The sequence below is a fragment of the Vulpes vulpes genome, chromosome 8 (genome assembly GCF_048418805.1).
Source record: "Vulpes vulpes isolate BD-2025 chromosome 8, VulVul3, whole genome shotgun sequence".
Taxonomy (NCBI): Eukaryota; Metazoa; Chordata; class Mammalia; order Carnivora; family Canidae; genus Vulpes; species Vulpes vulpes.
The window spans coordinates 85366293-85381169 of NC_132787.1; the positions used below are offsets into that span (position 1 = coordinate 85366293).

Consider the following 14877-nt stretch of genomic DNA (forward strand, 5'->3'; position numbering starts at 1 on the left):
CATGGGAGTTTATTTTCTCGGTGTGCTTCTTCCCTACCTTGAGTTATAGCTATTATGTTATTCTGATTGTAATAAAAATTTATTTTGGAGAAAGATCCCAAACAGATTTTAGTATATTGCAGGTCTGCCTCCTCCCAGTTGTCCTTTTAATGAGATTTCCCTGAACATTTACAAGATTCAGTTGACCACTGAGTATTTATCTTCTTTTAGATATCCCCTCCTCAAATAAAAAAAAACTGATCCAAAATAGGAATAAAAAGTAATCATTACTTACGAACACAACTTGAAAAGGTGGGATCCGGCCCAAATCCCATTTTGCAGGTACATCTATAGCTGCCCATGGTATTCAAACACTCACCATTAGGGCACACGCCTTGTAGCTGGCATTCATTAATATCTGCAGGAAAACACAATCCTTTTAGAATGAGTAGTCAAGCCCAGTTGAACACATTCTGGCTGTAAACAGCATTCATTTTCTTTTTCATTACAATAATCTCTTAGTAAATAAGAAATGTTAGCTTTTAATGCAGCAGATACAAGTGACCTGAAAATCAAACCAAGCATTCACTGAACATCCACAATTTTCATAACAACCATTTATTATGCACCTATGATGTACCTGGTTCTGTTCTAGATACTAGAACTTTTTTTTTCTTTTTTTTTTTTTAGATACTAGAACTTTACTAGCAAGCAAAACTGAGAAGATTCCAGCACTCACGGTGCTTACATGTTAGTGGGTGTTAGGCTTTCGAGATCATATGGATAAGGCAGAGACTTTCACCCTTAAGACAATGGCAACCTAGCTGGACATACACCTACTTACAAACTAAAACGTGAAAAGCAAATAAACTTAGCACAATTAGAATAAAGGTCATCAACTTGAAAAAGTCAAATTATGAAACTGCCCATGTAGACAGGAAGAGCTGGACGAATTGGGTGAAGGTAGGGGACTCTAGAGCCCTGAGGTGGTGTTAAGATTTCATCAGCATTGAAGTGAGGGAGAAGGTGGATAGATGGATGGATGCATGGGAAGAAAGGGGTCGGTGACCTACAGGACTGACCCCAGAACATGGGCATAGAGGTTGCAGAAGGGAAGGGAGATCAGGAAACCCTGAGTTAAACTGTTGGCTGGAAAAGTAGTTTCAGGAAGGTAAATAGTTGGAAAAAGAGCCAGTTAGAGCCAGGCTAGGTTTGGGTTCACTTTTACTGAGGACAGGGAGCAATCCTAAAGGTTTCTGAGCGCAAGGAAGATATAACCAAAGGCAGACTTCGGGGTTATTCATCTGGCCAACACATGGCTTAGTGAAAAGAGACTAGAAGTTGATGACTGAAGGAGTAATGCAAGTAGGAGACGGGACAAGCCAGGTTGGGATGGTGAGAATAATCTGGAAGGAATTTTTCTTTTGAGAAGAACAATGGGCAATGCAGAGTGTTTGACTGGCCAGCACAACAGTGGAAAGAAACAGAAAGAAAGGAGTAGAAGATGCCTGGAAGGCATCTAATCTGGGAAATGAGGAGAAGACATTGTTGGTTTTGTGGAAAGGTCTGAGGAAAAAAAGAGGCAAATGAAGAGATGAGTTTTATACTTGAAGGTCACATAAGGATACCCAAGAATAAAATCCAGCAGCAATGGCAGATTTAGGAATAAAATAAAGAGTTAGAATGGCTAAAAATAGAGATTTGAGGTCACCCACAGAGGGTGATTGCTATGGTCTAAACATTGGTGTCCTCCCAAAATTCAAGTGTTGAAATTGTAACCCCCAAAAGGTAATGGTAATAGTAGGGGTGCCTTTGGAAAGTGCATATGCCATGAGGAAGATCCCTAGTACCTTCCATCATTTGAGGACACGAGAGAGAAACCTGCAACCAGAAGAGGGCCGTCACTAAAAGGCGATCGTGCTGGCACCTGGATCTTGGACTTCCCAGTCCTTCAGAAGTGGAAGCAACAAACATCTGCTGTTTATGAGCTACCCAGTCTGTGGCATTCTATTATGGCAGCTAGGACAGTGATCCAAAGGGAAATCAAAATGATTTGGAAGAGGAGAGATAAAAACATGTGCTTTTAAAAAAGATTAGAGAGTCTTTTGTAAAGGTAATTAATTAAAAATGAAAAAGAATAGGACAAGTTAAAAGTGAAAACTTAATTGTCATTTTTATTTTTATTCAGGGTGGCTTATGAAGCTTAACAGTTAACAGACTTGGTTATTAGCATTTCTGGTTCCAATAATGTTTGCTTCCTTCAATCATCAGTTCTAATAAACCTCTTACTAATGATTTTAAAATTAATTTTCTAAGTTAAAATTGGACACAACTGGTAACAAAATATTACTAGCAAATTTATCACGTAAAAAGGCAAATACAGCCCTCAATACATCATTATTTGCTTGTATTTCATATTCTAAGTTGCCATGGATTTCTATAATGGATCTATTTTATCAAACACATGCAGTTTTTAATTTCAATGATACAACTCATTCTCAATGACATCTAAACAAATTAACACATCTATTTGTTGTATAAATTTTATAGCATTCTAACTTGGATCCAGCTGAAAGCTGGCACCACTAGATTATACCTGGCACAACATATGGTCCAGCACCTGATCATCTTATTCCTTCTCAGAGTGTACACTGTGCTGTAATATGCAGATAACATTTATGCACAGCATGTAAGTGAAAATATCCCCCTATCACTCAATCTTCTTATGAAAACCACCATGAAGAACCAGGAAGAATGCCAAGTCCAGTTGGGGCTACACGGTGCAAGTAAAGCCCTTATCATATGTCCCAACTTAAACCCCAAATTTGGGGAACCAGCCAGTTGTGGTCAAAAAGGCTGGACAAAGTCTGTAGTCTTCTGTTTTCCCTCATGTCCCTGCTTGGGTGTGACTTATTCACTTTCTTTTTCCTGTGAGTGGCCTGTACTCTTGCTCATCAGTTACACTACTATATATTCCATGCTCACCTCTTGGGATGCAAATTGTCCCTAGACTAGAGTTTTCCATGAAGTAGTGTAGCAGCCTTGCAGCTGGCTGTCAGGTTAAAATGGAGGCTTTCTCCTCCAATGCATAAGCATCTGATGTACAACCACTTGCTTTTGCCCTCTTGCAATGTCCCCTCTTTGACCCTCCTCAACATGGCCCACTGCTTCAACCATGATGCCATGGGAATGGAGGATAGGAACTAAGACTTACCAAAAAACCCACTATGGCTAGAGACAGGAATAGAAAAATTCAAGAGGAAAGGAAATCATGCATTTCCTACTAACTCTATCCTGATCAGCTTGCCCTATCAGCATTAGCAACTCTACCTCCCCTTATTTTGGTCCCAGAAGCATGCAACTTTCTACATTACCCACTTTCTTGGCTTCCAGAAAAATTCCTACTTCCATTAACTGCCTCAATTTATTTTTTACCTTTTCTCCAAAATATCATATATCAGAGATTAAATTGCCAAGTTCCTTCTTAATTTTTTTTTTAAAGATTTTTATTGAGGCAGAAACACAGGCAGAGGGAGAACCAGGCTCCATGCAGGGAGCCTGACATGGGACTTGATCCCTAGTCTCCAGGATCATGCCCTGGGCTGGAGGTGGCGCTAAACCGCTGAGCCACCAGAGCTGCCCAGTTCCTTCTTAATTTATATACAGCAAAGTATATCAATCTTAAATATAGAGTTACATGAATTTTTATACATACATATGTATATGTATATCCATGTGTGCACATGTATGTAACTGCGTAACCCCCATCCAAACTGTGATTTAGAACATTTCCACTGCCTCAGAAGCCTCCTTAACTCTCCTTTTCCAGGTAACACCTCTGCCCCTATAGGTAACTATTATCATCCATTAGTCTGGCCTGTGCTTCTACTTCATGTAAAGGGAATCCGATTGTATATGTTCTCTTGTCTGATTTTTATTCATTATTATGCCTGTGAGATTCATCACTGTTGCATGCAGCAATCCACTCTATTACTGCTGTTATATTTTATTGTGTGAGGATATCAAAATTAATTTACCCATTCAACTGTTGACTGACATTTGGGTTAAGTCCAACTTTTTGGCTATCAGTAACAATGCATCCGTGAACATTCTTAAATAGATGTCTTTTGGTAGGCCCAGTTCTCATTACTCTCCTGTATGTATCTAGGAGTATTTCTGACTCACTAGTGAAGACTCATGATTACTTTAATAAATAATCACATAGTTGTCTAAGGTAGTTACGCCAATTTCCATCCTGGTACCAACTGTTTCTCATCCTCACCAAATTATTGTCAGTCTTTTTCATTTTAGCCATTGTGGCGGGAGTGTAGTGTTGTTTCACTGTGGTTTTATTTTTTTTTATTAAAGATTTTATTTATTTATTCATGAGAGATTTATTTATTTATTTATTTATTCCTTCCTTCTTGGTAGCCAGGGAGATTAGTTGAGGATTCTCAAAGGGGTAAGGGTATGTACTTACCTACAGGACATTTTGGGTTGTCCCAAGGACTGGAGAACACAGAGGGCAGATAGTAGAGAGTTCAGCATTCTACAAGTGTGGGTAGTCCCCCTTGATAAAGAATTGCTCAGCCAAAACTGTCCACAATGTCCTCGTGGAGAAATTTACACAGAGATGATGAAACCATGAGTTTGTAAGTACAGAAGGGATTATTTTGAAGTGAGGCTCTCTAAGGAATGATGGGGTGAAAGTGGGTGCTAGCTACATGAGAGGACTTGACAGGTTTTATCCGCTTGACTCAGCATCTATATCTTGTCCATCTGACAACCTCCCGTTGTCACTGAGAATGTGCTATGGTCTTAGCTAAAGGCACAAGAGACTGGGTCCCTCAAATCCCTAAGTTTTGGCCTGTGTGGTTTGTGACCTACAAGGCTACTATCCTAGCACTACCAAGTCTGATCAGGTCTCTAACATGATTCATCAGACTTTACTGTCACCTACTAAGCTGTCCCTACAGCTTAGGGTACCTGGTACAGCTGTTTTAAGCAAGGCAGTTCTCTTGCATTTGCTTCAAATATTGAGCATTTATAATAAGACAACACCTCTCAAAATTTTTAAAAGTTTTGAATCCTGACTTATTTCTGTAACAAATCATATTGCAGTTTTCAAGAACTCACCCACTAATAAAACCTCCAAAAGCATTCCTATCATAAATTAATTCCTATTATATAAAATTTTACATCTAAAACCTAGTTATAGGGGATCCCTGGGTGGCTCAGCTATTTAGCTCTTGCCTTTCACCCAGAACGCGATCCTGGAGTCCCGGGATCGAGTCCCACATCGGGCTTCCAGCATGGAGCCTGCTTCTCCCTCCTCCTGTGTCTCTGCCTCTCTCTCTCTCTCTCTGTCTACCATAAATAAATAAATAAATCTTAAAAAAAATAATAAAGCCTAGATATAAAAGAGGTTTTTTGTTGTTGTTTTCTGGGGGGTTTTTGGGGGGTTTTTTTGCACTTCCTTCTTCCATCCCCTACACTTCACTCCTGAGAAGACTGTAGGTGGTTAGGTAGTTATATGTTCTGTGTTTAAAAAAAAAAACAAAAACAAAGAAACAAGAGGTGCCTGGGTGGCTCAGTCGGTTAAGCATCTGCCTTTGGTTCAGGTCATGATCCCAGAGTCCTAGGATCAGCAAGGTGGGGGGAGGGGGGGCACCCCTGCTCAGAGGGGAGTCTGCTTAGACCTCTGCCCCTCCCTTTCACTCGTGCTTTCTCTCTAATATAAATAAAATATTTAAAAACAAAACAAGACAAAACCAAAAATAAAGAGGTAAAAACAGATTTCCCATGGTTTTTAATTTAGAACCTTAGAAATTAATAAGAAACATGAATAGTTATCCAAATGACTTTCTCATGTAGCCAAGCTCTTTAAGATCTTTCTAAATAAACTGAAGGAAACTAGAGATTCAATATGCTTTAAGAACAAAACATGTATTAACATGTTATATCTGGACATGAGAGGTTTAAGAAGTACACTAACAGAAGATATTATCAGGCAAGAGTTTAACAATTATATGAAACATGATGGGCAAATCATGAATTATAATTCTATTTAGACTTCAACTCCTACGGCTATTTTTTAAAATCAAATAAAAGTTTCTAACTGGATTATCATTTTTCTAAATAACTTATATTTGACTGATACAACTGTGTTTCAGAAGTCTCATATTTTAGAAGATCAGCCAATCTCCTTTAGTGTATTCTGATTAAATTGGAAATAGTTCAGTGTTTCACACAAATAGATAAACAAATGAACTTGGTCATTGTTCTCCTTCTGCCGAGTCCCAGATTTTTCTGGCCAACTGTGGAAATCTATCTTTCCAAGGAATGGTATAACCTCATCGTTTATGGAGTTCAAGAATAAAGATCCAAGTGAATGGCTGGAGGTGCTGGCTCTCTTGAATAAGCCAATCCCTACACCTCCCAACCCGAGCTGCTCTGTTAAGTCTAGAAATTGACAGAAGCAGGGGGACCTGGGTAGCTCAGTGGTTGAGCGTCTGCCTTCAGCTCATGGCATGATCCTGGGATGGAGTTCTACATCAGGCTCCCTGTAGGGAACCTGCTTCTCCCTCTCCTATGTCTCTGCTTCTCTCTCTGTGTCTCTCATGAATAAATAAATAAAATCTTTAGAAAAATAAAAGAAATTGAGAGAAGCCAAAAGAAGGAAAGAAACTCATATAGCCCCATGTGCTCCTTTCCAGTAGGTAAAAATCTATAGGGCTACGGGGGAAAATGAGGGAGACTTACATACTTCTCAACTCTCTTAAAACATTTATAGAGTTTCTCTGCCCACAAGAGCCCACCATGTGCTTCTGGCCATAACAAGTTCAATAATACAAAACTGCTCTTCCTGTTAAGTCTACAATGGTTGAATATTAGCAGCATCACATGGCTCAACCTATTATCATCAAAATTGAAGGGTGGGCATCTATTGCCCAGATTGCAAAAAAATACAGAGTAGCTGGACAATATGCTTAACAAGAGACTCTTTAACCTCTTTAAACTCTTTAAACAACCTAATGTAACAAAGCTTTAGTATTTCAATGGTAGGGAATGGTACAACAATCTAGTAGAGACAAGGTCTCTACTAGATTAGGTCATTCTTTGGTCATTCTTTCTTTATGTCTGTCTGTATGGCACACCTCCTCTTACTGGAACTTTGTAACAATTCTGGATGGTGAGCACACAACGGTTATTCTCATTTTATAAGCTTTGTCCAAGTTTTTTTTTTTTAAGATTTAATTTATTTATTTCAGAGAGAGCCAGAGAGAACATGCCCATGCACATGTGAGCTGAGGGGAGGGGCAGAAAGGGAAGGAGAGGAAGAAGGGAAGAATTTCAAGTGGACTTCACACTAAGCGCCAAGCCCTATGCAGAGTTCAATCTCAGAACTCTGAGATCACAACCTGAGCCAGACGCTTAACCTATTGAGCCACCCAGGAACTCCAGACGTTATCTTTAAAAAGGGTTAAGGAGGGCTGTGAAAATCTAAAGAGAAGTATATCCTATTAAGACCTATTTTTGGTGTAACTAAGATGCTAACTTATGTTACCTAGGGAAGTCACTTAGTTTCTCTTGCCCTCACGTTCCTTTTCTGTAACACAAAGGGGCTGAGTCAGATAATTCCAAAAGTTACTTCCAGCTTAAATATTCAGACTTCGCAACAACCTGCCAGGGTTGAAAATGCCAAGGAATAAAGTATGACAGTTAATGCATAATCTATTATGAATAGCTTAAATGTTCTTATGGGAAATAAACACATTTTTATGTATCCATTCTCCTAAAGGAAACTATGTATGTTTAACAAAGTAATAATTTACTGCCTTTTTAGTGACGCAAGTTTATACAGGAAATGAGGCATGTCCAGTAACTGAAAGGAATTAAGTACAAGGTGAGAAGAGTACATGAAGATCTTGGTACTGTGTGAAAACATGAAGCATTCTACACATTGTGCTATGTATATTCAGTTTTTGCTGATGGATAGAAATTCTAGCATATAATTTAGCAATATGACTTCCACTTGAAAGCAGGAAAAAAGTACCTTTGAGGGAAATATTTTCTTAGCCAGACAGATAATTTGTCTACTTATTAGAGATCTCTTGTTTTAGACAGAATGCATTCTCTCAGAGGACATATATATCCCTTAAACTCTCACAGAAGCAGATGTGTACTGGGCACATCTATCCCTACAGGCATACGACAATATGTCCCAAGGTACACACAGGCTTGGATATTTTTATTTTAGGGTATCAATTTCTAGATCTTGAGCCTTCATGTGTTTCCTTCTCTAAAGTAATCTAAGAACACATGTGTCAATCTTCCTTTCCTGTCCCTCCTTCCCTCGGTGCCTTTGTTCCTCTTTACAAAGTCAAGGCACACGTTTTGCTCATCCAGAACATTTCCTCTGCTAAGTACCCTGCCCTACACCATATAAAATTCTCAAAGGCACCAAACATATGAACATTTCATAAATATATGCCTCCTGAGGATGAGTCATAGGAAAAGTGTTAAGTCTGGTTTGTTCAAGAAGGTCCAGCTTTTGCCAATTAGGTTAGATGGTAACATTATTCATAAACTGAATGAGCCATCTCTGAAGCTCTAAGATTTTGATGAAAATATGTTTAAAGTACAAATCTAACACAATCTAACATCAACTAATCTTTCCGTTCCAGAAATTACTCTACCGCATCCACTTAATTTTAATGGGAAAAATGTAGTTGTCAGCTTAAATATGCATGAACTCACAGTTTTTCCAAATTATTTTAAGAGATAAGTGAACCAAAAAAAAAAAAATGTTTGGAGGTCAATGTTCTAGAGCAACTTCACCCAAGTTATGTTATGTAAAACAAGCTTTATGAGCTTATAAAGGGGTTCTATGGCCAAATATGTTCAAGAAACACTGCATGTTCTACAAACATGAGCACATTACAGACCTCGAGAAGTCCTTTGGCAAGGACTCTTGGTTTTCTTTACCTTGGTGTTTTTCACACCTTCGCCATGGGGCCCTTTTGCACACACGGTCTATTAATATCCTTCTGAACTGGTGGTCTGTAGAACACATTTTATGAAATGCTCTCTGGGGATGGCTCTGAAAAATATTGTACTGTAGGTCTCTTTACAGTCATATTTGTTTCAACCTAGAGCTCACCACTGCTGTAGCCTCCTCTCCTGACCTGTAAGTGTCTCACCTTTGTGAATTGATAATATAGTACAAGATAGATTTGATCACTAGACACTGAGAGAAGGCAAACCACTGTGCGAGCAACTCTCTTCCTTCCAATTCTTCTGTCTCAGGGTAACATGATAAAAGAATTATCAGAGCCCTGAGAACAGCTTGTATTTATTTCTTGATACATGTGTGCTACACATGGAAGATGCTAATAACATACACATCTCTGTTGGTCTTGGATTTCTAACTCTAGTCTACAGACGCAACATTAATTTCTCCTTGAAACATTCACAGTAACATGAATCCATCACGGGCTTTCCTCATCCCTTGTGATACAACAGGCATCTTCCCATTGATTTTATAGCCCCAAAGATTAAGGTCAAAGAGCTATTGAAAAATACAATGTGCTAATGACTCACTTCACCACTGTCTTTCCGAAGAAAAGTGAATAAAATAAACAGACATTTCCTTTTTGAATCTTATCCCAGTGATATAAGCATAGTAAGAAGACACACTAGAAAAAGACTCTCAAATGGATCAGAATGGGTCCTAAATTGATTTTTAAATGCTGAAATACGATGTCCAGGTTCAGACTAAAAACTATTTAAATTCTTACAGAAAATTTTGTGCCTATTTAAACTAGAAACTGCAGTTAGAGATCCAGGACAGTAAAATCACCTCTTCAGATCAGTAACACATCAATTCCCTCTTAGTCATTGACCATCGTAAAACTTGATTCACAATCACACTAAGTACCCCATAGTTTATGAGATTAAATCACTAGATAGAGCAGAGCACTGTGATGAATTTCTGGCAGGCTAAATAAAAAGAATTTTAAACATCCTTCAGTGTTTTGAAGAGCTGATTTATCAAATCTGGTGGATTCCAGCCTTAACTTCTACCTACTGATTTTTCTCCTGTAACTTTCCAAATACATGGTAAGAACAATGGATTCTAAATTTCATATCTATACCCATGTTACTTTCATATACATATTCCCTACCTCTAAACATCACAACAATCAATTCCCTTCTGATAACGGAACTGAAACCAACTTTAGAGAATACTGCATAGATGGAGACGTCACAGAAGAAAATGTCAAAGGAAGGGAAAGAAGTATTGAAAAGACTTTAAAAAGAAAACATCAATGGATATTATCACTTCACTAGCCAGAATTCTGAATATTAGGAAATGGTACTGGCCACATGCTGTTGAGTGAAAGAAGTCAGACACAAAAGAACTCATATTGGGTAATTTGAAAGTCATCAAAAACCAAAACTGACCTATTCTTGTAAGAGTCAGGCCAGTGATTACTTCCAAAAGAGAGTACACTCTACACATAGGTCATGCATAGATACAACGTTTATTTAAAAATATACAAACTGCACAGTTTCTATATAATCACCAGAATAGTGTTTTTTCACCAATACTTTGTCAATATGGCTCTATATGTAGATGTAAAGTGACCTCCCACTAATACAAGTAAATATCTTCATTTCCTTTTTTCCTAGGCAAACACACTTATACTTGCAGAATCACGATAAACCATCAGGGTGTTATGGATTAACTTTCAAAATGACCCCAATTCTCCATCTCTCCACCTATCCATGCCTTTCACTATGTGATTTCAAAGCTTCTCCCATGAAGAAGTGGAGTCTAGTCATCCCCCCCCCACCCTCCCCCGTGGGCTGGTCTTATGACTTCTGACTTGCAGCCATTAGGATACATTTGAAGTGACAATGTGTCAATTCCAAGAGTAGGCCTGAAAAGCTTTGTGTGCTTTCACTCTCTCTTGGAACCCTGCCTCATGATGAGAACAGCCCATGTCAGCTGCCCAGAAGATGAGAGGCTATGGAAGGCGGTGAAGTCATCCCGGCCAAGACCATCTAAGAGCCCTGGCACTCAGCAGCAGATCACAGATGCATGACCAAGCCTGGTTGAGATCATCCACACCTGGTGTGGGTCAGCAAAACTGCCCCATTGCACTGAGAAGTGAGAGAAATACCCAACTGTTTTATTAGGGTTTAGGGAAGCAGGAAAAAAAAGGATACCAGAAAAGGAGTGCCTCAGAATCCAAAAAGAATCCAAATAAAAACAAAAGCATTTAGAAGCATAAATATTCTGCTTATTAAAGACTTCTTGATAAAACTGAGGAGGTACAATAACTTACTAATAATATGATAAAAAAATTTTTTTGACTGCACAGCAGACACATTTACAAGGCAACTTGCTATAAAAACAAATGGTGAGGTTTGGAGAACTTTTAGTATTTAAATCAAACGAGTAAAGGAGCTTAAGAGTTAAATAGAGACTGTGAAAGTATCAGTGAGCATTTAATATCACTTTCACAGTTGCCATTCATTGAGCAAGGTTTTATGTCATGGTTTCCCTACCTATAACAAGTAGACGTGGTCACTGTTGAGAATTAAGAAAAGAAAAATGTGTTAAAAGTACTTTTCAGGGCACCAGGGTGGCTCAGTCAGTTGACCACATGACTCTTGATTTCAGCTCAGGTCATGATCTCAGGGTCATGAAATCCAGTCCTGAGTCAAGCTCTACGTTGGGCTCCATACTGGGCATGGAGTCTGCTTGGGATTCTCTCTCTCCTTGTCCCTCTGCGCCTCCTCTACACCCCACCACTCTCTCTAAAATATATAAATGTATTTTTTTTAAAGTACTTTTATAAGCTATAAACTGCTATATAAATGCTAGTAGAATGCGGGGGGAGCTCAGGCTGCAGAAGTATGTGACTTTCTATCACTTAATTTCTTTGAGCCTCACAACTCAGTTTCATCATCAGTTAAAAAAAATAAAACTACTTATTTTACAGGGTTGTTCATGATATACCTGAAGCATCCAACACAATGGCTCCACTAAATAGGCACTCAATAAATGATAGCAAGATATATAAATGGACAGACAAAAATACGTAAACAATAATGACCAAAAAGGAAATTGACTATATTCGAAAAAAAAGAAAACTATCAAGTTATTCTATGCCAATAAAACAATAAGGAGAAAAGCCTCACATCAATAAAATCAACAGTAAACAGAAATGGAGCAGCAGGGGCACCTGGGTGGCTCAGTCCATTAAGCATCCAATTCTTGATAGCAGCTCAGGTCATAATATTATGAGTGTGAGAAGAAGCCCTGTGACAGGTTCCCTCTGCTTGAAGATTCTCCCCCTCAGCCCCTCCCCAGCCCATAAATAAACAAACCTTAAAAGAGAGAGAGAGAGAGAGAGAGAGAGAGAGAAGAAATGGAGCAGCAACTGGTGGTACTAACTGCAAAAAGTTCAGTCAGAACAAAAGAGTATTAGAGGAAGAACTTAGATTTTGTACAAAAGGATCATTACACCGGGCCTGCATGCTAGAGAACATGGGAACACAGACAGACCATCAAGTCACCTGCTGTGTTACAATTACTGTCACTGATAACATCTTTATGTCTATCAATTGTCATTATCTCCCTCGCACCTTGTTTGCATCACTGCAAGAAGGCACCCTGAGCAGGGTGGTGGGTGTACCGTGTGAGAGAGAGAGGGAATGCATGAAGCACTCACTACTGAGTTAAAGACATTTATTTCTATTCTATGCAAACTTGCACATGGCTTTTGAGAAAAAACGGAAATGTCAATGGCATAACATAATTAACAAGATACATCAATGCTCCATCTATTTAAACAAAAACTTAAAAGAAGCTTACAGTCATTAGCCACTGTGCCAAACAAATTTTGCATTCAGCGTACATACACTTCCTCCATCCCTTAAAAATTTACTCATCCACCTTCACCTCCACCTGTGGGATTCAGCAGGCACAAGCATGACACACGCTCTCCTATACCCACATCTTCATTTCTTCCACTCCTCATAACTTTCCCAACTCCATCACAGCTTTCCCAGATTACAACTACTTGTAGGTAAAATCATTCCTATGTAGAAAACTCAGAAGAAATTAATAAAACTGAAAAGCATTCCAGTAAAACAATAAATAATAAATTACAATCCTGCTCACAGCCATATTCAATATAAAATATCTGGGATGGTGCACTTGGGCAGCTTAGTCGATTGAGTGACCAGTTCTTGGTTTCAGCTCAGGTCATCATCTCCAGGTTCTGTGATCAAGCCCCTTGTTGCATTGGGCTCTGTGCTCAGCAGGGAGTCAGCCTGAGGATTTTCTCCCTCTATTCCTCCTTCCCTCTAAAATAAATAAGTAAATCTTAAAAAAAAAAAAAAAAACCTGGGGAGGGCCTAAATAGAAATGTACAGGGCCTATGTGAAGAAAAAGATAGTATTTCACTGTCCTTTGTATGTTTTCAAATTTATAAAAGAAAGAAGTAGGAGAGGAGGGGAGCGACATGGTGAATGAACTCTCTATCGCGAATGAGAAGGGAAAATGTACATCCTCTTTGAGATGTAATGTGCACAGGATGAATCACAGCTTGGAAGCAGTAATTTCTCTTGTCAATATAACCAGGATTCAAGTTTTATGTTCAAGTATGCTGGTAACAGTATATATATTAAGAAAAAATAAAAATCTGAAAATAGAACTTCAGGGGGATGGCTAAATGAATTACCATATACCCATTAACTGGGATACCTAGGTCAGCATTAAAATAATCTTTACAAGATTTAATAACATCAGAAAGTATTATCTATTAAGTGAAAAGCGGTTTCACACTTATCCACGAAATATTTTCTCAAAACTAGCAAAATCCATCAGTTTTTGAAGGAGATTAAGGTAATTTATATTTTTTATACATTTCCTTAGTTTCTAAATTTTGAACAGTAAGTATGAATTATTTTATAAACAGCAAAGACAATGTGCTTGTTTTAAAGAACAGGTTTTTAAATGGGAACTTTCTTTTTTCTTTTTCTTAAAGATTTTATTTATTTATTCATGAGAGACACACAGAGGCAGAGCCAGAGGCAGAAGGAGCAGCAGGCTCCCTGTGGGGAGCCTGATGCGAGACTCATCCTAGGACCCCAGATCATGCCCTAGGCTGAAGGCAGGCACTCAACCACTGAACCACCCAAGTGTCCCGGGAACTTTCTTCTGAAACTGCAGTATTTGGTTCATTTCTTGAGCATGCAACCTTGATGTTTTAATTATGCGTGAGAACAGGGATCCTCATAAGGGCAGTAATTGAGTCTTACTATAATATTTCTCAGAGTACCCCCATTTAAATCGTCTGTAAAATGGATGAGTTAATGAATAGCAGATGGTCAATATATTGATATTGTGGCTGCTCAATTACAAGAGGAAAATGACTATCTTTGAATAACATTTAATTTACATAATCTGAAGTTTGTCAGTGCTTTTCAACATCCTCAAAGAAAATTTATAATATATATATTAAATACCACATTTGAAAATAAATAAATAAATACCACATTTGAATATTGGTATCTTAAATTTTTAAAAGCTCAGTCCTGATACTGATAAATGTTAAAGAAATGTAACACAGTAAGTTCGTGCTTTGGCATTCTCTCCTGTTCCAAAGACATAGCAATTGTAGATAAATTATAAAAGAAGATCAAAAAAAAGAAAACAAGACAAATATCCTAGTAAATCTGAAATGGCATAGAAATACATGGTAGTGGATGAAGCCCCTGAATTTCTGGGCCTACTCTCTAGGAAGAAACACGAGCCCAAGGATCCAGCAACTGAAGGTAAGAATCTGAAAGTATCTGTGCAGAATTGTTCTTCCTCAC

At 38.3% G+C, this 14877-nt stretch overlaps 1 protein-coding gene across 21 annotated transcripts in view; it reads right to left on the reverse strand.

Moving 5' to 3' along the window:
* The window catches only part of LTBP1 (latent transforming growth factor beta binding protein 1), a 389007-nt gene that overhangs the window by 138755 nt on the left and 235375 nt on the right, over positions 1-14877 (reverse strand). For all 21 annotated transcript variants that reach the window (XM_072767337.1, XM_072767335.1, XM_072767336.1 and 18 more), the window contains one exon: positions 275-397. In XM_072767337.1, the coding sequence (XP_072623438.1) occupies positions 275-397 (123 nt within the window). The remainder of the gene's footprint in view (positions 1-274; positions 398-14877) is intronic.